Consider the following 27958-nt stretch of genomic DNA (forward strand, 5'->3'; position numbering starts at 1 on the left):
TTTTCTTAACGTTCCCTAATTGGTCTGGATCACCCATAAATCCCAGTAACATCATCAGAATTGGAATGTTAACTTGAGTGTTTCAGATGCTCTGCTTCCATTTTACTGAGAGTTTTCAACTGCAATTTGTGAATAAAACAATGGATAAGAAGTATTGAGCAATAACCACTGAGAATTTGTTTTGTCACCCATTTCTCCTCATTTATTGTACCAAGCTCTTAAAATAGCTAGATGTGTGCGTTTCTTTTAATTACTTGATAATAGTTCCTGGCACTGACATTGAGAAGTAGTTAACAAAATGACATTTCATACGCTTACCATCTTAAAATGCTGACAAATTTTTGGTGGCACTCCCTGACAATCACGATGAAATGATTTTTGCTGCAAGAGCTTTGTAGTCCTACTCCTTTTGCTGTGCCAACATTGACATTCAACCAGCCACATGGCACATTATTTCAGAGGGCAAAACCTGCCAGAAATCTAGACAAAGTCAATCCTGTTTCTCTCCTTAAACCATCTCACCATGACCCCAGCGAGCGCCAAAGCTGGCACAAGAGGAAGCTGGACAACTCACTCTGCTTTGCCACCCTGTGTAACCACAGACAAATTCTCAGGGAAGACAAGGCTCCCAAGAAGACAGGCAAATGCTGACTTTATTATCCACACAGCATTATCAAGCCTTGTTTAATCTGTATCCTAAGTTGACACAAAATGCAGAACAAAAGACAAGAAACCATATCTCAGTGGAATTAACTTTTATTGAAGAAGGAAAAAAGGTTTATGTGTAGTTGTAGGTTCTTCCATCCATACTTCCAAAACGGACTGGAAACAAAACTTGCTTAACCTTTACTGTAATACCAAAACGTTGGTGGGTTTTATTGTTGCCCTTTTAAATGAACAGCAAATTATATAACTAATTGCCATGTTCAATAAATATTTTCTCTCCTGTACCAATTAAGGGGAAATATTTAACCTAGTAAAATAAACCCCCCACGATTTTTAGTTTTAACTTCAAATGTTATCCACTGTGTAGCAATTCAGAAACTTTTGTCTATAAAACAGAGACTCAATTTCGAGTGTACAAGGTTCTATTCTTCCCAGTCAGTCAAATACCAAATTTTACTCTAGCTCAAATAATCTACACTCAAAGCAACTACCTGACAAATAAAGAACGAAACAACACAAAACAAAACCAAGTCCTCTGGTTCATGACTATCTAAGTAAATTTGTCATTACAGAAAAGGCTCAAAGTCATTACTTGTTTATCAAAGTAATAGGTAAACATTTTAACAGAAACATTAACGAGTTACTTGGAAACGCAAGTTTCTATTAAAGTATCTGAGTGTGTATACTACATATGACATGCAAGCTTTAAAAATACCAATGCTCTCTTCTGATTAGTCAGGAGTCCAATTGTTTTAAAAACAAAATAGGAATGACTTCCAAAATGTATGAGCACTTTGGGGTCTCCATTTTCCTTAAGATGCTTTACTACACAAAAACTACAACAATTACAATATTTAAGAGTATTACAATAAGAAGGGATGGAAAACAGGAATACTTCAACTGAAGTATGTATATTCTAAATGAACCAAAAATTTGTAAAAGAGCTGGATGGAGGACAAGGAAGGGAAGATGGGAGGGAAAGCAGTAGGGAAGCCAAGATGTGAACTTTGTATTTAAAAATCACGTCCTCAACTGTAACTCTTCTGATCATCAGTAGCGCCCTGCAAAACCAAAACAAAACAAAAGACAACACCAGTTACTACACACGAACTGAACCCACATAATCTCAGCTTTCTTGCTTTCACATTCAGAATTCCCACTGATCAATTAATACTAGTAACAACAAGGTTCAAGCCAGCCAGACTGTATTTATGCACATGTATTTACTTACTTGGACTATAGGAACGGGACCTTGATCGTGATCGGTATCGGCTATAATAAGGCGATGGTGATCGTCTCCTTTAAAGGAAATTAAAAAGAAACCCAACAACATCCATTATGAAAGAAGCCTTATTCACATCACTTCTACAGAACACAACCATTTCCTCAGGACTGAAATACTTGGCCTGCATGAATGATTTCAGCTTTATTTGGCTGTGGCTTAGTTATTTAACAAATGCTTTTATACTTCTCTATTTGATGTGTTTAAAACTGTAAGATACTCCCAGACAAAGAATTTACTAAACTCTCACTAGCCCTGCGAACACAGAAGTGCTTCTCCAGATGCCTTCAATTCTTGCTGAGCAACATTCTCTGAAACTAGATAACTTTCAAAACAGCGACATGGTTATGAAATGTCAAGCATTAAAAGTCCCATCTACAAATAACCCCTTTTGAAACAGCACTGTGTATCAGCTGTCCCTGGTTCTATATACAGCATGGAAAAATGACTTTACTTTCTATCTGTCCACTAGATTTACAGGGCACATGCTCTACCTCCTTCAGGTAGCAAAATTAACCCCTTGCCCAACTGTTCACTATACAACTGAATTAACATAAAAACTGGAGATTACAATCACTTTTTAATCCCACAAAACCTAATGCAATGAGGTTCTAAAACACAGCAAGCACACATACAGAATCTTGCTATGAATGGAGTGACGGTTTTGTCACCTAACTTCTTGGGTTTTAAAACAAATCCACTGTTTGTACAGAAATCAAATAAAGGCTGGGTACCTGTATCTGTAGTCATATTCCTCATATCTGTCATATCCTCTGTCATACCCCCTATCATAATACGAGTCACGGCGACGACCGGCTCCACCGCCACCACCTCCTCCACTACTATTCAGGAAAAACCAAAAAACACAAAATCATCACTTTATACATCTACTCTTCAGCTTGATTAAAATGATTTAAAAGCTTTTTTAAATTCTTCTTGTAAATCAGACACTTAAGACTATGCCATGCCAAAACAATCTCAGAATGAAACATTGACAGAAAAACACCTTCAAAAATAGAAAAGCCAAACAAAAATACCAAATAGAAACCCCACCAGGGATTTGAGCCTAATTCCCATAATAACCAATTTCAGTAAGCTAAGGCCACATTAACTGACTGTGCTGCATATGTGTTTTTTAAAAATAACTCCTTATTTTTTATAAATAGGGGCAATAAATTACAGTAGAATTTAATAGTCTACCTGAACCACAGTAATGAATTCTTTCTGTTAATAACTTTGTGATAAGATACAACTGGCACAACTCTAAAATTTCAGAAAGTATCTGTAATTCTGTTTCTTCGACCAGACTCCAAGCATTCAATTTAAACCCATTTTAGTCCCATTACAGGAAATGAGTGAATCCTTACTGTGTTGGCCTGCCCATATAGATGCCTGGGGTGGGTGTATGTGCTCTTTTGGTGATTGAGTAATCCACCCGAATCCTCCTGCCATCCAGCTCCATACCGTTTGCATGCTCCATTGCCTGTAGGAGACACAAGGAATAGGGGCATGAAACCTGCAACCTACTGGTAACTGTGGAAGGCTAAGCACAGAACACATTATTTTCCATCAGAAAAGCAAGTCCTGCACGTGTTTTATTTAGACTGGTTACTAGTGCCCCACTGTGGTGAATGGCTCATCTCTGTCCCCTGGCCCGTCTGCCGTGCTACAGGACCACACTGGAGTGACGGACTAATGTGATACACAATCCCTTCTTAAGAGAGCACAGTGCTAACCACTAACACAGTCACTTTCCCTAGACTTTGTCTTGCACCCATCAGAAAGGTAAACTGAAAATCAAAACATCTTTTTTTTCTGAAAACTGCATTTTTCCTCCCGCCGTCTCTGACCCAGAGGGGACGGGCGGATTCAAAAGCTGTGCAAAACAGTGGCTTCCTGTAGGGTGCATATGGCCGGATTACTGCTAGTCGGCTGCCATTTCATGCTCTCCCAGCCTCCTGCCATCTCCCTTACAAGGACCTACTCCAGCAGAGCTTAGTAAAATGGCGGGTTCAGCCTACATGGATACCTAATTACAACCTTCCTCCCCACTCACTCTGACAATAGCAGCTCGCTAAAGCAATACACAGAAGGGGCTGCGCTTGAGAAGCCTGTGCCTTCAGAGCCGCCCGCAGCCCCTGCACACACTCACTGGGTGTTCTAGCCCCTGCTTCTACTCTTTGAGAATCAATACAATGGCCTTTCACAAACTCAAAATCCTGAAAATAGTTTTTCAAGGGAGCACAGCTTACTTTTGCGAATTACATTCATGCAACAATAACTTTACAAAAAACCCCAGACCAAGCCCACAGCCGTAAGAATTTAACAAAGAGTTAATGCTGGACTTAAAAAATATACAAATTTGCAAAGCAATTTCTTTTTTTTTAATCCTTTTATGAGCTGCTCTGGGATCTCTGAAATACCAGCACACGCCTCTTCATGTCACTAAGCCCAGCACTCTGCCCAACATACATTATTCGTATTTTCCATGTGTGGAGGGTTACAACCTTGAGTTAAGGAACACAAGCACTTTGCTATTATTTAGCTGTGAGGAGCCATATACAACCTCAAAATGAGAGGGTACCTCTTTAAGTAGAGCTTTTCTTTTTTTTTTTTTAATTAAATAATGAAGCAAGCAACTATTTGGAAATTTACCTTTTTGCTGCTAACAAGGACTTACTGAATTAACACACAAGGCAGAGGAGGAAACAAAAACACGACACTCACATGATTTAACTGCGATGTCCTCAAGCTAGAAGTGACTGAATTATCACTAACCTATTTAACTACACTTAGTTTAGTGTTAGTAGTGCTGTTTATATCTGTACTACATCGCCACCTAGTGAGTTCTGCTCCCGTACAAAAATAAACCAACTACATTTGGCTAACTGCAAGGCAGAGCCAAAGAGGGTTTCAAGTTTTTCAGCACACACTGAAGTATGTTTTGCGAACAGAACAGGAACACTAACTTTAGTTACACAGCTTTGAGACTTTTTTCAGTCTTGTTCCACGAGGATGATCTAATTTAAACTAAATTTGTGCACAGATCCTAGGAATCTATGTGCGCACAAACCTAAAAATGAAAGCTGCAAATAGCTGGTTGAAAAATTAGCTTCATGATGAAAAGCATCTTTCTGGAAATGCAGCAATATGCAAGTTATCTTGAAAGCTAAGGACATTTCTGCTTCATGGCATTTTTACATCTCATCAGCAACTTGCGGAGTAATAAGCTTAACTAACAAGAAGCCACCTCAAATCCAGAACATCTGGCACATGTCATTTAGTTAAAAGAATAAACATCTCTTTAAGAGGAAGAGTTCTTTGACATAAGGGGATGATACAGAGAAGAGCAATGTAACAGCAAGACAGATGAAGAGCTGGTTTTGAGACTCGTTTGTTTTGAAAGTACCAAGCATGTGTAACATTTCAGTGGATAAAGATCAGATCATAGTTACCAGTCCGCACAAAACCCAGACACCCTGGTCACAAAATCCAATTACCTACTCAGTATTAAAACTTTTCTTAGCTTTCAACAGCTGTCAGCAACAACTGTCCCCCCCCAAAAAAAGAAAATCAAAGTATTCATTAAATGTACAGACATAACAAAGCCTTTTACAGTTTTGACTGTATTCCCCCAAGTACAGAAAAGCCAAAAGCCACACAAAGACATTATGAATCCAACAACAAGTGATAGTATGTATCACAGTAACTGGAAATTCCTCCCAAAGATGTTTTCAAATTCTCCGCATTATTCTTAATGCACAGACCACAGCTTTTTGAAACAAAGTACTTACATTGTTGGCTAAGGACTGCTGCAACAGGACCAAAAGCCCTATTTGAAAACCTTGTTTCAGCCAAGTGATACAACAGTAGGTATTTTGTACAAAGGCTGTAAACCCATTTGCACTTCTAATTATTGAAACTTTTGCGTTTTCTTTGAAAGTTAGAACAGTTCATAATCAAATTCTGGATTTAAAATTTCATTAGACTACCATGCAATAGACAAAACAAATTTCAGTTTGCTTTTCTTACTAGTTTTGGGTATGCACAAAGGATGTGTTAAGAACATCTAAATGTCGACGGGGAAAAAACTGCACACTTGCTCTAAAAGTGCAGAAGACTTTTCAAATACTGTTTAAGAGAATAAACTGTATTTTCCAGACCATCACATGAAACATTTTAAAAGAGAAAAATCAAAAGTTCAAAGGGGTTTAAGACACACAGTACCCTCTCAGGAGCCTTCAACTGTCAACGGTCCATTTTTATTTCAACCTGGATTTTCTTCCAACTACCCAAATGTTGTTAGAAGACTTGCACAGCTTCTACACGGTGATGGTAAGCAAGCAAACAGGATTTCTATGAACATGTACTGCTAGGTTTGGTTGCAAAGTCTAAGGAAAAAATGACCTTTGCAGGCCAGAATACACATCAATATATGCTTGCAGTCACAAAACAAAAGAATGGGACTGGGAATGGCAGAGGTAGTAATTCAGCCTTAAAGTACAGTTTTAAACCTTCAGCAGGATATCTATAATAACAAAACTTCAAATGATAATGTGTAAAGTGTAAAGTGCTAGTTTGACAAAATGAGCAGTGCCCAAACTACAGGATCACAGCCTTCAGTGGTTCTAACAGAAAGAAAGCATTAAATTTAACAGATTTGTATTTCATTTTGTATTTATTACATATGGTGCTTTCTACATGTATTAGCAATCAGGTAGCGCAAAGCAAGCTTAGAAACACAGAACTTTTCATATATGCACAAATTTACAGAGGTGACTGGTACTTAAGCAATCAAGAGTTCACTGAAAAAGATTAAATAATCTTTCAGCCTGGATTATGCCAGAAAAAGCAGCTTGGACAGGGAAACAATGTGGGAAATTTCTGCAGCCTGCACTATGATCACTGGGGGAAAGGGTGTGGGGAGGAACAGGGGAGAAGAGAGACTTGGCAGAGCTGATGTCACAGTCACTTGACATTTCTACTATGGAGTTCACGATACCACTGGTATCATACAAGAGATCACGGAGTCTGTATTTCAACTGAGTAACTGCTTTGAGTTACTTCAATAGTGTGGCATCACCACAACATCAGTGATGCACAGACTGAATACACCCAAACAGCCAAGCACAAGCAATTTATGCTGTGACTACTGTGAAATTGTATTTTAATGATTTAAAAGATAAAAGATACAGCCTTATTCCGTTTGCTGATTTTGGAGAGGGCTCTTACTTGTTTTCTACTTTAAGTCCTTCCCATACTGAATTTAATGCTACCCATGAAAGCATCATCTCCACTGCATCACAGGTGCAGGACAGGACACACAGGCACAACAGATTAGCCCTTCTCCCCCCATTATACTGGTATCACCAGTCCAAGTTTAGATTTAAGGAGGACATCTGAAAGGACTCTATGGAAAAAAAAAAAAAAAAACAAACTGATGGGATGAAAAAAGAAACTATGAAACTAATTTTTTTTTTCCACACTTACTGTGGTCTGCCAAGCTGATTTCAAGTGTCCATGTCACTTCTGAACAAGAGTAAATTTATATTCTCTACTTTAAGGTTTTGGGGTTTTTAAAGTATTATTAGAATATTGACAATGATAATGTTTTAAAATACAATTTTCTGAGCTTAAACATCTACCCAGTGAATGTCTTCTCTTTAATGTGTACTTTAAAGAGTTGCAGAGTCAAGAAATACAGGATTTTAGAAAACCAGAATGAGTAACTGGATGTTTCTGCAAGCATTAGCGATTTCATGGTATTTCGAAGTCTCCACAAGTCTGCAACTTGTAATTCCAAACATTCGAGACATTCTTGTGTTTTTTTCTGGTATATTAAGGTCCCTTTTGATACCACAAACAGTACTTAAAGCATTTCTTCAACAAGCTATGGCAGAAGTTTTGGTCAATAATGGTGCTTCTAAGATGGTCTGCTGGCACCACAGATTAAATGTCTTACAAATTAAAATGATAAACCCTGTTATTCCGGTCTTTGGTAACTACATTATGTTAATAGTTCAGTTTCTGTAGATAAAGTCTGTACTGATTGCTAAGGAACACTACTTCAGGAAACAGTTCTGAAAGATGGTTAAAACTGTAAAGAGCATGTAACTAGCATCAGAAATCAGAAAACACCATGTTGCCAACAGCTGCTGTAGCTAGTGGTTGTCAGATGAGTTCTTGCTACAGATATATAGTACATTCACAGTATTCTCAAAAAACAATACTTCATTTTCCGAGTTACTAAAAAGCTGGATAGTGGTGTATTAAATCCCTAGTAACTGTAATAAGATAACCTCCCTAGAACAGCCAGCACTTTTTACTCATCGTTCTCTCAATTTATGGTTAACCCAAGATAATCAATCCCCCTCCACCAAACTCCCCACCCCTTCTCCCAGTATATAAAAGTTTGGGTTCCTCTGAACACAGAAAGAAAATCCTAATGGGATGATCAGGTGAATATCCTCTATAATTTAGTGTAAATATTGCAAAATGACAATATTACAACACTGGCTCAGTGCCAGCATTGACAATACTTAGAACTATGTAAGAAAGAATGCCAATCTTGAGAAACAGGTCTTGAACAGATGTTTACAGATCTTGACCTTTGCATCATGTTGCACATGTGGTTCTAAAGACTTAGCAGGAAGATGGCAAACGTAAGACAAGACACTGCAACACACAAGACAAAAAACCAATACCAAATATTACTTAGAAAAGGTTTTGGGTTTTTGGGGGTTTGTTTTAAAGTAAAACAATGTAACTTTACAAAAACAAAAAAGCACTACGCACATAAGAAAGAATACCCTTTCTTCTAGAAAAGGGTAGGCAACAACATAAGCTTTTTAGATAGCTTTTGAACTAGCACACCAAAATGAACATTGCCACAGCAAACCCTCAGGTTTTCTGGACAATCATCTATCAATCCTCAACATCTGTGAGCATCTTCAGCATGGGTCAGAACATAAACAACCCAGACAAGTACTATGTTGCAAAAACCAGGCTATTGCAGTAAGACATTTGACAGAAAAAAAACCTTCAGTCAGACCACAAAGTTTCATCTCAGTAGTAGAGTTTCAGAGTAGAAGAAATTCCACAAGAAATCTCCTTTACAATGGACACATGCATCCAACGTTTCTTTCCCACTCCTGTTAAGGTGGAAACACTTGAGGCTACTGTGATGCTCTGACAGCTGCTCAACCTAGTAGTTCTCAGAAAGTAATAAATCTCTGCTCCTCTTTATAACTAAGATGATCATAAACAGCTAACAACTAGGCTGCTAATCAAACTGAAGCTCTGAAAGTCTAAAACAGCTTAAGTTAAAATAAACTTTACTATTGCCCCTTTGTTACTTTAAGGATACAGCCAAGTATCACCTTTAAGAAATGCTATCTTACATGGCCCTGAAGGACTTCAGCTGTGATAGAAACCACTCACTATTGATACTGACGAATCTTAAACCAAGTTATTAAAGTTTAAACGTAAACTACTCAGAACTCATTTGGTGTTGAATTTTCATATTAAGTGTTTGAGAGCATGTCAACATAGAGGTGTCCCCATTTTACCTCTCCTGGAAGGACAATAGTAGAGATTATGGGAAATCCTTATTTCTCTGTAGAGTTCTACATATATATATATATAATTCGTCTATGACTGCTTTAGAAAGGCTGAAACATACTTCTAACATCTCGAGTTTTATATTCTCTTTGTTCAGATGCTCAGGGTGTTGGAGGCTTGGGGTTTTGGTTTAGGGCTTTTTTAAAAGAAAAGGTATTTACTCAGAACAACAGTAATTCAAGTGTCATTGCTTTTATGCATGCTCAACTTTTCAGATTTGATCTATCTTTCACACAGAGAATTACTTCATGTCCTTCAAGTGTTCTCCTACAGGACCTGTCACGAAGTTTCACGCCTGTAGCTACATTCCCTTTTTCTACATTAGCTGCCATTCAATGCCATCGTTAAATTCATCTTCAAGGTCCATGAAATAAGTCAAACAAACAAGTTTGTCTCCCATTGTTTTTGCCAAAGTACTTCAGTTAAATATATTCCAAGTGTTGGGAAGTTTTGCACCCTTTCCCCCTCTTCATGCACTAGCCCATTGGAGAGAAAAAACAAAAGGGTTCAATTACATTCTCAATTATTTCAGTTCCTGTTTCAGATGCTCATCTTTATTTCCATATTTTTGACTGTACGTAATATCCCATTTTTTCTCTCTGCATTCCAGTTTTGCTGTGTCTGCCAAAACAGCTTTATACTAAAACAAATTACTTCATGCTATTTACATGGAACATTTTAAGAAATGCATGGTGTCATGCATGACCATTGCCCATGGCAACAAGGAAAAAAACCTACTTCTGAAGACAAATAAAGCTGTAAAACAGACAAAACCGGCACACAGATGTGACAAGAAATATTGAGCAAGTATTTTGTACATTAAATGTTCTACAAAACAGTCACAGTTTCAAAATCCCACTGAGCTCAGAGTGCACAGAAATATAAGGCTAAAAGTCAGAAGACAGCAGGCTACAAAAGATGGAATATACAGCTATCCATCCTACTAACTCCCCTCTCTACCTGTGCAAGTGATAGTGGGAAAATACAGAAGGGACAATAAAGGAAGTTTTGTGTCCATTTACTTACCCCTAACAACCTGCAACAACCACACATATACACATCTACAAACCCTACTCTTCCCATAAACTGATTCTCTGTGGAATTTCTCCCACAAACCAAAGATGAGAACTGAATCTAGTTCAACCAATTCATCCACAAAGATTTTTTCATTAAAAAATCATCAGCTACCATCAGTTTTCATTTTTCAGCTACTGACAGTAGGTTCCACAGCTGTTACCCTCCCTCCCTTCAATGCTAAGTGAGAAATCGCATCCAAACATTATGAATACACTTGACAAATGTAAACAGAATCACAGAAAATCTGAAACATGTGCCCAGCAATACTAATCCATAAACAAGATGCTTGAAGTCTATGACTCAGTTTGCCCAAAATAAACAGATAATCCCACACTGAAAGCCTAAAGAAAAAAGCCCAACTTTTGAAAAAAGATTTTTTTCAGAAAATTACTTTAGTTTTAATAGCAATTTCATCTACAAATTTCAGTAAATGTAGTAAAGCTCACAGTATCCCTCCTCTCACAGGTAAAGTACTCCTTACTGTGATAGACTATAATACAAGCTGCTGTTCATGTTTTTCGATTCTTTCCTTACAGGTCTATTATCCTAAAAGCAACTCAGTCCAACTGTAACTAGCTACCCCTATAACCAGCAGACACTGACCAAGGCACAAATCGAGACAAACCACATTATTTTTTAAATGCATGATGATGTGCTTTTAAAGAAGGAAATGTAAAGCAAAGAGAACCTTCAGAACTTTGGTAGATAGAGAAAACTACTCTAAAAAATTAACTTTCAAAATATTTCAAAAATACTAAGAGGCTTCTATGTCCAAAGACTTACTTTCATTCTGAAGTAACAGACTAAAATCAATACAAAATGTGCATTAGTGATTCAATGCAGCTCAGGCTCAATATTTACCCAGCATCAGAACACTGAACTAAAATGCTAACGTGTTTAAAAACACTATGTTGTTTGAACAAAGTATTTTAAACTAATCTCACTGTGAAAACCTGCTAGTGAAATATGCATCAAAAACCACGGGCTTGTTTTTCACAGAGATAGTGATGAAGACAATGCACAAAGAGCACAACTGTTACAAGTCACAAAGCATGAATTTACCTCTTTAGAATCATCAATTCTCTCAAAATAGACGAAAGCAAATCCTCTTGATCGTCCAGTCCGTTGATCATAAACCACATTGACACCAGTCAGAGGTCCGTAACGGGAAAAGACTTCACGCAAATCTCTCTCAGTGGTATACAAACTGAGACCAAACACCCCAAGGCAGGTATTAGGATCTGGATTAGCCTGGTAAGACAAATGTTCAACTCCCATTAAGTTTATAAAAAACAAGTTAAACATTCGCATATCAAAATTTCTCAATTACTAACAATTTTTAATCTGAAGAAAACGACATGTTTTTTTACATTGTTTTTTTACAAAACTTAACTTGAGCTGTTATCAATATTCCAATTTAAAAAAAAAAATAAAAATAAAAGAACTGGTTTTCATGGCATTGTAGAAAAAAAGACAAAGAGGAACCTGTGTTGGTAAAAAATTCAGTTGATAAAAAATAAGTATTCTTATTACAGAAAAGCTACAAAATGAACAGCAACCTATTTTATTAGCTCTTGAGTGACCAACAAGCTACACAGATGACATTAATGTGTGCTAGGAACAGGTCAGCCAGCCTCAACTCCCGCCATCAGCCCTTCTGCACCACCATCATCAGTACTATGTACACTGCCTCCAGTCGCACACACTAAATGCATTTGGGCTCTTCAGCACCAGCAGTTGAACTATAATTTAGCTTCTACCAAAGCTTCCTCCCCCTTCAACATTTCATATCCAACTATACTGAAAGTCAGTATTCACATTTGAAAGTTTCTCTCTTTTCATTTGTGAGCTGGATGAAAGCCACCTGCTTCTTTCATCTAGAGATTAACAAGTGTTGAAGGCCAGTTGTGTGAACCTCATCAACAAGACTCATGATTCTTTAACACGATGTGGGATACGGATCTACTTCATACATGTCACCTCAACTAAAGGAGGTCAAATACGAATTTTTCTGCCAACTGCTTGATACCCAAGTGGAGATCAGTGACATTCCTTAGCGGTCAGTGTTGGGACTGGTGCTGTTCAACCTCATTGTCAGTGTTGTGACAGTAGGAAAGAGTGCACCTTCAGCAAGTTTACTATCGGCACCGATCTGTGTGATGCAATCAATACACTGGAGGGAAAGCATGCCATACAGAGGGTCCTTGACAGGCTCAAGAGGTAGGCCAATGCCAACCTCATCAAGGTCAGTAAGACCAAGTACAAGGCCTTGCACCTGGGATGGGGCAATCCCAGGGACAAATACAGGCTGCGCAGAGACTGCATTGAGAGCAGCCCTCAGGAGAAAGACTTGGGCGTACTGGCTGATGAGAAGCTCAACATGACCCAGCAGTGTGTGCTTGCACCCAGAAAGCCAACTGTATCCTGGGCTGCATCAGAAGTGCTGACCACCAGATCGAGGGAGGTGATTCTCCCCCTCTACTCTGCTGGAGTCCAGAGGAGGCCACAAAGATGATCAGAGGGCTGAAGCACCTCTCTTACGGAGACAGGCTGTGGGAGTTGGGCTTGTTCAGCCTGGAGAAGAGAAGGCTCCAGGGAGACCTCAGAGCAGCTTCCAGTGCTTAAATGGGGCCTACAGGAAAGCCATAGAGGGACTTCTTATAAGAGCAGATAATGACAGGACAAGGGGGAATGACTTCAAACTGACAGAGGGGAGACTGAGATTAGATACTGGGAAGTAGCTGTGCACTGTGAGGGTGGTGAGGTGCTGGCACAGGTTGCACATAGAAGCTGTGGCTATCCCATCCTTGGCAATGTTCAAAGTCAGGCTGGACAGGGCTTGGAGCAACCTGTCTAGTAGGAGGTGTCCCTGCCCATGGCAGGGGGGTTGGAACTGGATGACATTTAAGGTTGTTTCCAACACAAACCGTTCTGTGATTCTGTGAAATTGTACAATTTCTCTATTAGGTTTAAGGTTTCTCTACGTGCTACAAAGTTCACCTAATTCCAATTCCACTGTAAGAATTATTAATTAGCATTTTTTCAGTTAAATTTCTGGCACGTTATTCTAGATTCAGCTGTTTAAAACAGCAGCAACAGTCACAGGGATTTAATGTTTCTGTTAGAATAATAACTGGAAGTTGACACAGTCAAAACGTGTTTCAGTTTCAGATTTTCAAAGCCCCTGATGCACAGTAATTTATGCCTCAGAGCTTGCGTTTCAGCAGAATTCAAAGAACAAACATATTTATATCTTCTGTCATGTTCTTTTCAGTGCTTTTGTTCAGGAATCCATTGTGAAAATAAGATGCCCAAACTATTCATATATTTGAAGATTCTTTCTTTCCCTTTGCCAAAGTTCAAACTTTAAGACATGAATCTTTTACAATTCGTTATAATAGCTGAAAAGCAGAACACAACCTAGCACTCTGTCATTTGAAAGTTTTAATTATAGAGGTTTAAGCTTCTTTAATAATAAATATTTCAATCTACCTGATAATTCAGTGGCACTAATAGTCTTTTTATTGCTCAGACTCTTGTGATTCTAATGAAATCCTTCAGTCTTTTAAATCATTGTTTGGACATGCCCCTCCACACAGTGTATACCAGTATTGTCCTTTTTATACATCCCCCATACACTTAAATCCAACTACATTTTCTAGGCAAGAGAAGTACTGAGAATCAGTCTCCACACCCTAAACAGCAAGTGACAGTTACATCACCAGTGGAAGCACTAAACTGACTGCAGAGGACTAAAGGCTTTTATAGTAGGTTTTTTTGTACTGCCTCCCATCAACACAGTATGCAAATTCTCTCTACAAGATCAGAGGTGGCAAAAATTGCTAGCAATTTTTCTGGTGTCTTTAGGACCTTGTTATTTAGGGGACTCAAATATGACTGACTTCAGTTTCGACACTACTAGAACTTCTCCTTGGAATTAATGTGAAACTTACTGTGAAAACAAAACTCTTTCACAGCTACTTCCATGGCAAAAAGGCTTCTTTGCACAGCAATATATTCTAATATTTCCTAAAGTAGTAAAGACGATTCGTTCATCTCTTACCAGGAAATCTGCTAAGCCTTTCAAAGTTCAGCTATTCCTGCCAATTTTCAAGACATTAGAGTCATATTTACTACATCATGATTACAGACTGGCAACAATCCACAAGACGTGTAACTATGAACATTGCTTCCCAACAGCTTAAGCCACTGTACGTTAGCACTGTTTTAGTCTTGCCCTTTTTCATACACTCTTGTCTTCTCCCTCACACTGGTATTATCTGGTCCTGGTGAGCTGTTTTAACAAGGTGAGCCAGAAAAAAACCTATACTCTTTTCCACAGGATTAGTAACAAACTAAACCAGAATAAACCTAAAATGATCAGGAAGCACCACAGCCTTCATGAAGAAACAGGCAGACCTGTGTTTAACAGCTCTCATTTAGATCAGTCTGAAGTGATGAGGAACCAGGAGCTAAGGCACTGAAATAGATCATAAAGGCCACTGGGAGAAAACTCTCAGAATGGCCTAAGATGTCAGATCTTGGTTGGTGCCCCTAGAATTCCTCCTGTCCATACAGAGATACTTCTCATTTACATTTTGAGAGACTCCCTGATCCTTTTCTTAACTGTAAGTTTTCCTATTACATGTTAACTAATAATACATGGGTTATTTTGTCAAGTTAAAACCAATTTAATTACTCACAGGCATAAAATCACAAGCAACCTTCAACATAATATACTGTTTGTTATTAAGCAAATAAACACTTCAGAATTTTCTTTGTCTTCTCTAGTCAATCTTATCAATACTGTCCAGTTGCAAGCATGCACAGAAAAGGTGCATGCTTTTGGACTACACTGGTGTAAGCAGCAACTGGTTTTTGATACTCAGCCTTGATGAACATGACATACTCTGCTGCCAGTGTGCCTTCTCCTGTTGGACATTGGAGAATGACTACGGCTCCTTCGGCGACGGTATTCTGGCGTGTATGATCTGCTTCGAGAACGTCTCCTATGGGAATGAGAATGGGAATGGGATCTGGAACGAGTGTAACGTCTGTGCGAGTGTCTTCTGGACCTGGATCTTCAACAAAAAGAAAACTTTTAGTTAGGCATATGCAGATGATGTACTGAACTGTAAGCCTTACATTTCCTGAAGAAAAATCTATTTATTTTAAGATACAATTAAAATAGCTAAGTTTCTCCTACTTTGCACATCTGAAGATTGTGTGGATCTCTAATAACCTGCTTGGTAGCATCATTTTAAACTTTGTGAGAGTGCTTCTGCATACAAAGAGGATTACATTCATGACAGTTTTCCAGAAGTTCAAAGTTTAAATTTTTATCAGCGTGGCTGCACATGTAACTAACACTTGCACAATGATAGAGAAACCAGATATGCCACACTGTAAAATACTGTCTTGGCAGTAAAAATGGAAAGATCTAGCAGCACAACAATGAAGCAGTATCTACAAATGAACTTCACCTAGACTTTAAAAGTATTCAAGACCAAAAAAAAAGCCCTGCTTAACTCCTGAAGCATTCCTTTGCAGGTATCTGGCAATGATTAGCTAAATTTTATTACAGAACCATAGAATACCAGGTTGGAAGGGACCTCAAGGATCATTTGGTCCAACCTTTCTAGGCAATGCATGACCCAGACTAGATGTCCCAGCATCCTGTCCAGCATCATCCTGAAGCTGCATGATTTAATACAGGCATTATGTTAGTAATCTTGCTAAACACTGCAAGAAGCTATAACATTAGGCTGAACTTTGGGAGTTCAGAGTACAGTAACTCTTTTTCAGCTGCCCTAGTACAAAGCATATACAGGGATACAGGAAATAGGGAAGATGGAATACTGACCTCTCCCAAGAACTGCGGGAGGGGATGACAACAACATAATACTGTGTAATGCCTCTTTTCCCCTCTGGAGCTACAAATGCTGTTTTGTCTTCTCTCTCCATTGACAAAAGAAGGATTTGGTAGCTACCCCCTTTTTCTCCAGTAAAATGGTACAAGGAAAGAGAGAGATAGGTGGTATAAGCCAGATAACATTTATGACATACTGTCCTGGGTTCAGCTGTAAGTTATTTTTCTCCTTCCTAGTAGCTGGTGCAGTGCTGTGTTTTAGCTTTAGCCTGAGAACAATGCTGATAATACATTAATGTTTCAGTTGTTGCTCCCTAGCACTTACCCTGATCAAGGACTTTTCAGTTTCATGCTTTGCCAGTGAGGAGGGGCACAACAAGCCGGGAGGAAGCAGAGACAGGACACCTGACCCAAACTAGCCACAGAGGTATTCCATAACACAGCATGTCATGCCCTGTATATATACTAGGGGAAATCACCCGAAGGCCCAAATACCTGCTTGGGTCGGGCTGGGTATTGGTCAGCAGGTGGTGAACAACTGTATTGGGCATCACTTGGTTTTATTGTGCCAGGTTTTTTTTTAGCCCTTTCCTTTTTAGTTTTATATTCTCTCCCTTTGTTATTTCCCTTATCATTATTGTTACTAGTAGTTTTATATTATACTTTAGTTACTGGACTATTCTTATCCCAATCCGTGGGGTTTACATTCTTTCGATTCTCCTCCCCATTCTGCCAGGAGAGAGGGAGGAAGGGAGTGAACAAGCAGCTGCATGGTGCTGAGTTACCAGCTGGGCTTAAATCACAACACATACTTAGAGGGGGGGAAAAAATATGACATCCCTCCTCTGTTCTGAGCAAACTCTCTCAGAAGTATAAAACTTGGCCTCTGCAAACATACACTTGGGATAAAAAAGGATGAAGAAGGACATGTGCAGCATTAAAAAATGAATTTAAATCTTAAAGCTTCCACAAATCAAGAAGCTCTCCATGCCCATTTTAATCACAGTTCTCAGATCTTGTTTATAAAGCCTCCAACGAAGGAATGTCAACAACTTCCCCAAGTAGCGTCTTCCAACAGGTAGACAGCTTACTCCTATCTAACCCAGACTATCTTTGCTGCAGTTCTCACTTGACTTATTTTTCCCCAAGAAGGAGAAGTCCACACAAAAGTCCGTCTCCCCATAAAAAGATCTGGGTGAAGGAGGCAGGAGCTCTTACAAAACTGAGATGTAATCCCTTCTTTCTCTGTTCTGGAAGAGATAAACCTACCCATTTTATTTGTTATTTCTACATTACTTCTTCTATTTATATTACTTTCCCTATTCACACCCATGCTTTATTACTCATGAACTCTAATCTCAACTCTGTCAAACTGTATGACTGCTAACATGCAAACTAACATAGCCCTGGTTAATACAACTCACAAGGTTTATAACTTTTTCCAAAGGGGAAAGAAATCTTATCAATGTACCCAAAACCAGGCATAAGCAGGAACACTAAATTAACATGAGTAACTTCATGAACCTACCTTGATTTTGATCTTGACCTGGAGTGCGATTCAGAATGTTTGGAGGCCCGCGATGGACTGCGAGATCCTGACCTGCTCTCCGATTTTACACGAGCAGGACTCCCAGCTGGAGATTTTGACTGGGAGCGAGACTCCTAACAAAAAAGACAGTATTAAAAATGGTATTGGTTGTATAAATGCCTAACTCCTAACATTTAAAGTACAGTAATTCTATTATACTGATTGCTCCTGAAAAACAAATGGTTAGACAATACCCTCCAAAACAAATTTCATTTTGCTAACCCACTGTTAATATTGTATGCTTTCCTCAAATAGGTCCCTGCTTGAACCAGATCACCAATTCTCTATTAACTAAGTAATCATGCAAATTCATCTACAACTTGATCATACAGACACTGGAACATAAACCATACATTTACTTAACCTAGGACCCATTCATTCTTCCAGATTCTTTTAATTCTACTTCACTCTTGCTTTCTACTTTTCTTCATTCTTCATTGAGTTTTTCATTTTTCATACTTCGTGTATTCTTCCCCAATTCAAACAATTCATTATAGCCTTAAAAAAATATTCAAGTGCTTCTATCTGACCAATCTTCTGTTCAATTTTTTCCCCCATTCAATTTTAATTTTCTGATCTTTAATACTTTTCATTAGCCTTCTTTTATCTTGATTTATCTTCCACATTCTTGGAAAAAACTCTTCAATTTCTTCACGAACATTAACCTTAATGGAAAAAGAACATTTAGTATATTTAAGCACGTGGGGATTATAAAACTCTGCTGGAGTTCAGATGTTATCTACCAAATTGAAAAGCCAGCAGGTAAAGTGCAAGAAACTATTTTATAAAACAACTTAAAAAAATACTCTTTAAAAATGTATAAGTGTCTATGGTCTAACAATAAGCTTACTGAGTTCTCAGTGCTTTATTTTCAAAGCTACCCTCCTCCCCTTTCAAATTTTTTGTAAGATACATAGATACACTAAAAACTAATTAGCACAAATAAAGTACTGACACCAATAACTGTGATTCCCCCCTAAAATAATAGCTATGTAATTCTCAGTATCAAATATCCCCAATTCTACTCCTCCACATTATTAAGACACTCTCACAGTTCAACAGAACGGCCAAAGATTTCTAGTCAAAACCTATCTATGCACATACTTACTCGCATAATACATGCACACAGATATATGCAACAATGAATTTTTCTTCCTACTTTATCTTCCTCATTGTTATCCTGTTTTCCTTGCATACAACTTAATCCATATAAAACAAGATGTGTAATAATACAGTTCAAAGCAATCCAACAGAAGTAAAGACAGAAGGGTTTTTTTCTTGCATGGTAATGCACACAAGAGAAAAACTAGGAAAACAAGCAAACAAAGAGCTGGTTAGGATTTCCTCATGGTTTAGTTTACAGCATTTCTAGGGAGCTCAGCTATAAAATCCTCTACAGAATAGTATGCTATATAAACCTGTAACTACAGAAGTGCAAAATTCTTAATTAAAAAACGTATAGCAAGTCCCCCCTCCCATAGGTATTAAATTTCACATTTATTTGCATCATTTCTCCTCCTGCCTGTCCTCACTGTATTTTTCTTAATTTATTTCTTAGTCTTTCTATGTCCAGACTTGGATTTTCTTTTGCAGTTAAATTCTGTACTACTTTGGGCTGAAATTCTTTTCAAAGGGTACTGTCCTCGCATTTCAAGACAAAACATCCACCAGAAAAGGAACGTGAGAGGCTTGGGTATTATTAAGTATTACAGCTATGCTACCTTTCCCCTTTACCGCAATAAAAAGGACAAGGGACACATGCAGAATGTCACCTGCTGGGATAATTGACCTGCCAAACTTAGCAATGAAGACCAAATTTGAAGCTTGGCTGTGACACGTGGACCATATAACAAGGTCTACATTGCAGGTTACCATTATAAGCTATCCACTGATCTAGCTACATGACTTTCACTGAAATAAAAGGACTTTTTGTGCACTTAACTATTACATATTTATTTTTACATTTGAAATCCACTGATCACTGTAAAAAATACATTTCCTTTTATAACCACTAACTTGCTTTTTAATCACTTTGTCTCTATTTTTGTACTCTTCATTGTTTGAGTCTCCTCAATTCTTCCCTTTCACTTCATCCCCTGCACAACTATTAAGAATTTCAGAATTGTTTCCAGTTCCCTCCCTATCAAAGTGATCAGCAATATAGATAATTCTGATTTAGAAAACCTCCTTCAATAAAAAGACAAAGAATTCACCTCAGTTACTCCTTCATGAGAGTACTGCTTTCTGCTTTGTCCATACTTTTTACAATTGAAAGATCAATACTTCAACAAGAACAACTTTGGAAACTTGAACAAAACCAATCCCCCAAACCAGACAGTGCACAATCTAGAAGTGCTGGGAGGTGCCAAAAATACCAAGAACAAAATCACTCCCAAACAATGTAAAAGTTAGATTAGCGTCCTTAGCTATTCAACTAAATCTTGCCACACTGCCTATACAGTTTCTAATAGTATCAGTTATAACAACAAATCTGTATTAAATTGCCAAAAGAAAAATGTTACATCATTTAATCTAGGTCAAGTCCTTTTAGAACTACCTGATCAGACCTTTTAGGGGCTGCATTCACAAACATACAACTTCACAATTGGTATGTCAGAAGTGACAGCTAAGTTCTTACACGTTTCAAACTTCCTCAAACAAAGTAACCGTAGATGTAAACTGCAGCTAAAGAGAGATTACCTGTTAGTAGTTGCATACTGTGTCTGTCACTGGCAGGCAATTGCATCTCATCTCCTGATGCAACATAGATCGCCTAGTTTTATCTCCTACAGCGCTTCAAAAGGAGAGACTAACGGAATCACAATAATCTGCTGGAGTTTAAGGACTTAAGGATGATGCTGAAGAAGTACCTAGTAAGATTTATAACAGCAATTCTACAGGCAAAGATTAAGAGATTCAGAGCTTCAAGCAGTCACAAAGAGATATTTTAATCAATCTTCCTCCTCTACTTCCTACTATAAGGAAATAATTACCAACTGTATCTGTCTGTATCATTGATTGACCCAACTGTTCTGCATAAACAATCTGTACCCACTTTGCAATATGAACAAGAAAATTAAATAGTTAACATTCTTTCTTAGTACATCATCTTTAACGACAGAAAAGAGACAGCTCTATTACCCAAAACTTCTGAGCCAAATCTTGATTCTGTACTAGTCTTTAAACAATCTATACATGCTGATCTTAACTCCATTGTTATCACAGGAATTAATTTAAATACTGTTTAAGAGCAAAAAGGATTAAACTTTTTCTCTGGATCCTCAACATTTTCTTATCTTTCTGTTCTTAAGATCCTCAGCTATTTAATGGCCACAGATAAGGCCGTACTTCTTAAACCCAGTTTCTCATCCCACAATTCTCTTACAAAACAGTACATATTTCAATGCCTTCAGCTTTATCATGTAAATGCCTAGTCACTGGTTTCACCCTTACAAACTTACAGGCAGATACTGACTGTGAGCATGTCAAACTATCTAGATTTGCTGTCACTAAAGCCTGTAGAAAGAGACAAGTCAGCTAACTCCTTAACATTCTTCAGCTCTGACTTTCCTTTCAAAACAAATACTATTTCTATCAATAACACTTTTCCCAGGCCAAACCAAAACAACAAACAAAAAAACCCCACCAAAAATCCCACCTAAACCAATCATTAAAAAAAACCTCAGTTGTAACAGCTTGCTTCCTCAGAATACAATGTGGCAGTTTCCTCAAGTACATAGGAGGAAATGGGATTGATGATCCACCAACAAATGAAACTTACACCAAGTCTAAAGACTTCAGCTTCAGTTACTGATTTTCTGGATAAGATGATGCACAGCTAGAAGTATTTAAAGAGAGCACTGGAGACTATTTTTCATCCTTTCTTCCTTCCCTCTTCCCAGAAAGAGCAATGTGAAATAAAATAGTATGGCAAGGCTATTATTCCACTGTCTCTCCTCACCTCATGATCACATAAACCCAGTTACTGAACAACTATCAACTTCAGATGATCCAGTTGAACAAAATGTCAGTCATGTAAATGTATTTCATCTGTGCCAGTACAACTGTCTAAATCACGTAATCGAAGCAAGTTATATCTACCATTTATCTTCCTCACATCCTCCAAAAGAAATGCTATTTTCCAATATAATTATTATTTCAAAAGCATTTGAAACATTTCAATGCAAAGTAGAACTGCATAAGTCATTAATAAGTATCCTTTCAGTTTTCCACCTTTCATAAAAGGATATGAGAAACACAAAGAAACCCACCAAAACAAAAGGCAGTATTCTTCCTTTTATACTCTGTTTCCAACTTCTGTCATTTCTTACCTTACCCTTTCAGAGTACAACAGAAAGAATATCAAAAGTTAAAGTAAATTTAAATTAGGCTGTCTATAGCAAAGCACGGCAAGTGCAATGGGAAGATAAAAATCATTAAATCACAGAAATTTCAGTTTAAATTCATTTGACCTTGTTAAGAAATACACATGGGGTGAAAAAAGGACAGGACAAAAAGTACCATTAAGCCAGCAGTACCATTAAGCCAGCAAAACAATAGTAAAACCTTACACAAATCCAGCCCAAACTCAAAAAAGAAATTAAGTCCAACTTCATAATTGGACAGAAAAATGTAAACATTCTAAAAAGAAACAGAAATTTAGAGCAGTCTACATTCCCTGGCTAAAACTGTCAATATAATGACTTCACATTAATCAGAAAGGACAAAATTACATTTTCATAGAATCCTAGAACAGTTAGGGTTGGAAAGGACCTTAAGATCATCTAGTTCCAACCCCCCTGCCATGGGCAGGGACACCTCACACTAAACCATGCCACCCAAGGCTCTGTCCAACCTGGCCTAGAACACTGACAGGGATGGAGCTTTCACAACTTCCCTGGGCAACCCATTCCAGTGCCTCACCACCCTTACAGTTCACATTTTAACCACTGTTCTGTCAAGTATCTACCAACCTTCCCTGTAACTCACAAGTAATTTTTGCTTCATACTTTATTCTGTCATTCATTACTAAAAATATAACTCATCCCTTAATTAGCTATTCTTCTATAAATATTTCAATAGTATACATAACATGCTTCTGTATAAAAGGCAACTCATAAGTTATGCCATCTTGAAGACATATATTTTAAAAGTTACCAACATCAGCAAACTTTATGCGCTTCTCAGTGATACTGCTCTGATTAAAATGGGAAAAAAAAAGAGGAGGAAGCTTCAGCAAAAAACTTTTTTGCAGCTGCAAGTTAATCTCACTGAGGCTTGAAAGTATGCCTCTTCAGGGAGGATTCTGTACTCACTCCTTTATCACACATGGAAGATAGGAAATGGAATTTGTTTTCAAAAAGAACAGCCTTCCCAGATGATATGATCCAGAACAATACAGAATTCATTAGGCTTGATTAAAAAAAAAAAAGAAAAAAGGGAAAAAAAAAAAAAAGAAAAATTTTACTTCCAAACAAAGTCTCCTTTCCCACACTGGCCATTAGAAACCACAGCACTCTCCAAGCAGAACTCCTGAGCATAAGCAGACCCTCATGCCTGTATTTCAAAAGGTATGGAATGCAGCACGCCTTTATTTCCACAGACGTGGCAGATTGCCACTACAGGAGAGACTGAATACAATAGCTAAGGAGCCTTCTCCCCTATCATCCACCCTCCCACCAAGAAATAATTTAAAAACTGATCAGATTTAGGCAACTAACATTAGAACACATATGACATGAAGTATTTCACATACAAGATGCATGAAGCAAATACAAGAAATATTCACAGCTAAGCTAAGCCAAAAGCTGCTTGCAGATATAAGCTTCAACAAGATGGCTCACATGCAAAAATCATATTTCTTCAAGTACTTTATTAGAGCGAGATCACTGTAAGATTCTGCAGAGCAGGAAGAGGCATCTCATTAGGATGAAGGAAGACAAACAATGTGGAGTTCTAAAATGAAGTTCTATCTTTGTTCTGATAAAGAGTTTTACCTATTTAGACAAAAAAGCACATTAACATTGCTAGAAAACTAATAAACTTTTAAGATTATTGATTTTAATCAAGCATCAGAAGCTAAACCAATTGATTAGTTTCAAGTGGAGCTCCTGCAGTGACATTTGTTCACACTCTAATCTGTCCACTGCTCTGGGGAACATTTTAATAAAACTGCATCACAGAAGGCACTCCAAATGAACGAGGTGCTATTAAAAATAACAAGAAATCTGAAAGGAAGTAAGAGTTGCCTGTCATCTGACAGCAATTATATATATATATAAACAAACAAACAAAAAAAACAACACTCAATTGTCTAACCTGCTCAGAAAAAACATTCTATGGTGATAAAATTCTATGACTTCTCCCAAAGGCAAGTCACTGGATAAGAAACATGACTTAGAATGTTTTTTAATTCGTAATCTCCATAAACTTAGCTCTATCTAGCACATCCACTATAGTTCTCCTTCTTCTGTCAATTTCTTTCACTAAATCACCATGCTTGAATGAGGGGGTTTCTTCTGTTCAACCAGCCACATTCTTAATACAGAACTTGCTTAAGTTGAAACAAAATGATACAAAACCAGAGCAGATGCTAATTAGTCTGAGCATATTTATTAACATTTGCTTTAAAAAAGTCAATAAAAAAAAAAACTCAAGAATGAAAAAAACCCCAAACCTATCTCTACAATGATTTTATCCAACATATTAGAAGTGTGATTTTTTAAAATAGTGCAGTCTCACTGGAATGTTATTTTCATGATTTTTTTACATTTCTTGTTCAGATTAATATTATGATCTTAAAATAACAAAGAGGCAAAACATATGCAGAGACAGTACCTTAAAGCTGCTAAAAATATGCTTTTTAAAAAAAAAGTAAAATCCCTGACAATATTGTAGAAAAAATTTTGAATTTAACTGAATTATCATTATTTGTGAACATCTTTTCTTTCATAAAGTAGCAAACCAGGAAAATAATTTCTAATTAATCTCTCTAAGACAAAGTTCATTACACATCAATAAGAAGCTTCATCTTAGTATCAGACTTCACTACTTGCAAGAGTAGTGCAGATATACTTTTAGGACAACATGCATCTGCATGGACAAAATACAAAGAGACTTAAACTAAGCTTGAACTCCCTTACTCTTTTGGCATTTAGTTTTTTTAAAAACATGTCACACTATTTAGTATTTAAACTGAGGGGGAGAGAACTGAAAGGGTACTCAAGTCTTATTTGTGGCAATTTCTTTTCAGACTTGTTTCTAGTTTCTGCAGTTCTTTCTTCCATTGAAAACTTATCCCATACTCTCTCAGTTCCGCATGTCTGCATATAGCAAACTGAAGCACCACGGCATTCACCACCATGTAGTAGAGCTCTACCCAATTGGGAACAGCAAACTAAAGACCCAAAGTTGCACATGTTTAATTTTATGCCAGCACTTTCAGAAGAAATTAAATATAAAATGTTGCAGCCTGAAATATAATTTTGTATTTTAAGTATTTTAATAGCATCAACAACCAAAAAAGCATTACTGAAGAAAAAAAAGTTCTTTATTAACAGCACCAAAAAAACACCCTAACCTGTAAATGAATTAATTACCTACCATTATGTTCAGTTACAAAAACAAACAAAACCCACTGGTAGATAAAGACTCTGCCAAATGCCAGAGTGATTGAGAAAGTCCAGTGTAACAGAAAAAAAAAAAAGTTTCCCAAATAAAGATTCAATGTGATCAGATGCCCTTTCCAACGGGTGCATTTTCCACCACCAAAGAAAGAATAAGCCAGCTAAGAAGCAGCAGTCCCAGAAACTGCTACATAGGACTTTTCAGACATCACATACTCTCAAAACATTTCTTAGCTTCTACATTTGGCAGAGGGCAGTGTGCAGAAATACTGAACCTGCACAGCTATATCAGCTTCATAATGCTAACAGATCCATTAAGAAATCTAATGAAAATGTTAAGTCAATGAACCCAACACAAATATTTCCTAACAATAAACGGCAGTGGAAATACAGGCAAGAAAATAATAATATAAAACCCATAAATCTGACTGTAAGATGGGAAACTGAAGTAAAAATTTCAAAAGTTTAACAGCAAAACATACTTATTGCTCAAATTTCTCAGACTCAAGTTAGTTTTCCCTTCAGATATTAGAGTAACTAGCTGAAAAGACCTTAGCTATACTGCCATCTTTGTCCAAGCAGCCATCACAGAATAGATTTTTTTTACCTCACCTGAGGAAGCAGCAGTGGTCACTACACTGTCAAGTGCAGCACTCAGCCTAAGCAGTGCTGGTTTTGGGGTGTGTGTTTTCATTTTGTTTGTTTGGTCTTTCTACTAACATCACAAAGTGTAACAATATTAGTGTAAAACAAAATATTAATGGAATGTGACACTACTCTTCAATAATTTCATTGCTTGTTTCCCCCAAAAGTAACCCTATATGAATAACTGCAAAGTTGCTGTCACTGGTTCATCAGAGAAAGCGACGGAAAGGTTGCTGAGCTGTTCCTCTGAAGGATCGCTTAAAAGAGGAAGCAACAACAAATCTCTGCAAAGTTAAGAGAGTAAATAGCGGTGGAGTGAGGACAAAGCAATTCCTGCTTGCCCTGATCATCACTAAGGAAGAAAGCCATGGAAAATATAAGGGACCAATCATACGTGTACATGAAAAACCGCAGCAATCAGAGGGGAGAGAGAAGGAACAGGCTTAACAAGGTTACAAAGCCACAGCAGCTTGTTGAGAGAAAGTCTCCAGCTGCGTGATCAATGCGTTTCAACGGTTTGACAACGAAGGCCATACCTCCCTGACGGCTTCGGGAAGCGTGGCCCGAAGAAGATCCTGCCTGCGGGCCAGCAGCCAGGAAAGGCAGCGCACCTCTCACAAAAGGACCAGGTCTCTCCTCTCTTAGGCGGGCGGAGGCCTCGGCTACACCGCGCGGGACCGCGCTCTCCATGCCACGACCAGGGGGCCGGTACTGCCCGCGGGCAGAGCGGTGACAGACGGGGAACCGCAGCGACCCCGAAGTCTAGTACCGGCACACTACAGAAGGCCGAACAGGGCAGCTCAAAATCACGGGAAAGAAAAGGGAGAGGGAAGCGGGGAGAAACACCGGGCTGCAGCAGCGCTCCCAGCCCTGTCCTTAGATAAACAAGCGCTAGCACGGTGGGGGCGAACCCGCACCGCCTGAGAGCAGGGCCCGCACCCCGGCGGGGGGGTGCGGAGGGAAGGGGGTGATGGGAGAAGGAAGCGTGTGAAGATTCAGGCAGCTGAGCTGAGCCCCGCGCGAGGCCAGTTCCTCAGCGCCAGGTCCGAAAAACCAACCAAGCAAACAAAAAAGGAGGCAGGCAGAGGAGAGAGATGCGAGCGGCCCAGTCCAGACTCGGGCACCTGAAGAAGCCATTTTAGAGACAGGCTGCGTTGCCCCCACCCCTAGCGGGCCGGAGGAGAAAGGGCGCCCTCCCCCCCTCCCCGGGGCAGCTCACCCCCCTCCCACACGGCCCGGGTCGAGTCGGGACGGCTACTCACCCTCCCCTCGAAGTTGTTTTCCTCCACGTCGCTCATGTCGGCGAAGTCCTGGACAAGGGACTGTGCGAACGGGGACGCTAGTCCCGAGCAGCAACCGTACCCACGGCCACTGCCGCTGTTGTTGTTTCTGTTATGCCTACCGCGCACCACCACCTCCCTCCCCCCCAAAGCCTCCTAAGCCGTCTCCCGCAGCACCGCAAAATGGCGCCTCCGCTCCGTGTGCGCCCGACACCGCGCGGGAGGCGGAGCCCGCCTGTCACAAAGGAGGAAACGCCGCCGGCGGGACAACGAGCGCGCTGCGACGCACCTCGCGAGGGTCTGCCG

General features: G+C 38.7%; 1 protein-coding gene across 3 annotated transcripts; it reads right to left on the reverse strand.

The window, feature by feature from the left end:
- Window positions 1-740: 740 nt before the first annotated feature.
- TRA2A (transformer 2 alpha homolog) lies at window positions 741-27865 on the reverse strand. 3 transcript variants are annotated; one of them, XM_065665866.1, is made up of 8 exons: window positions 27635-27865; window positions 18043-18176; window positions 15555-15654; window positions 11708-11896; window positions 3314-3431; window positions 2683-2803; window positions 1898-1965; window positions 741-1727 (listed from the first exon to the last, which is right to left on the reverse strand). In XM_065665866.1, exons 1-8 carry the CDS (start codon window positions 27668-27670, stop codon window positions 1717-1719), a joined length of 777 nt encoding a protein of 258 aa, XP_065521938.1. In that variant the 5' UTR covers window positions 27671-27865; the 3' UTR covers window positions 741-1716. The 3 variants fall into 3 exon arrangements, with proteins under 3 accessions (XP_065521938.1, XP_065521936.1, XP_065521937.1); XM_065665864.1 differs by having other exon boundaries at window positions 15555-15726; window positions 27635-27860; XM_065665865.1 differs by having other exon boundaries at window positions 2683-2790; window positions 3316-3431; window positions 15555-15726; window positions 27635-27855.
- Window positions 27866-27958: the final 93 nt, after the last annotated feature.

The sequence above is a fragment of the Lathamus discolor genome, chromosome 2 (genome assembly GCF_037157495.1).
Source record: "Lathamus discolor isolate bLatDis1 chromosome 2, bLatDis1.hap1, whole genome shotgun sequence".
NCBI lineage: Eukaryota > Metazoa > Chordata > Aves > Psittaciformes > Psittacidae > Lathamus > Lathamus discolor.

Coding starts and splice junctions, on each gene's coding strand:
- TRA2A (XM_065665864.1), bottom strand. CDS start 27,670: ATGAGCGACGTGGAGGAAAACAACTTCGAGGGGAGG. Junction 18,177..27,634: donor AAAACAACTTCGAGGGGAGG/GTGAGTAGCCGT, acceptor CTTTTTTGTTAG/GAGTCTCGCTCCCAGTCAAA. Junction 2,804..3,313: donor TATGGGCAGGCCAACACAGT/AAGGATTCACTC, acceptor GTGTTTTTTGGT/TTTTCCTGAATAGTAGTGGA.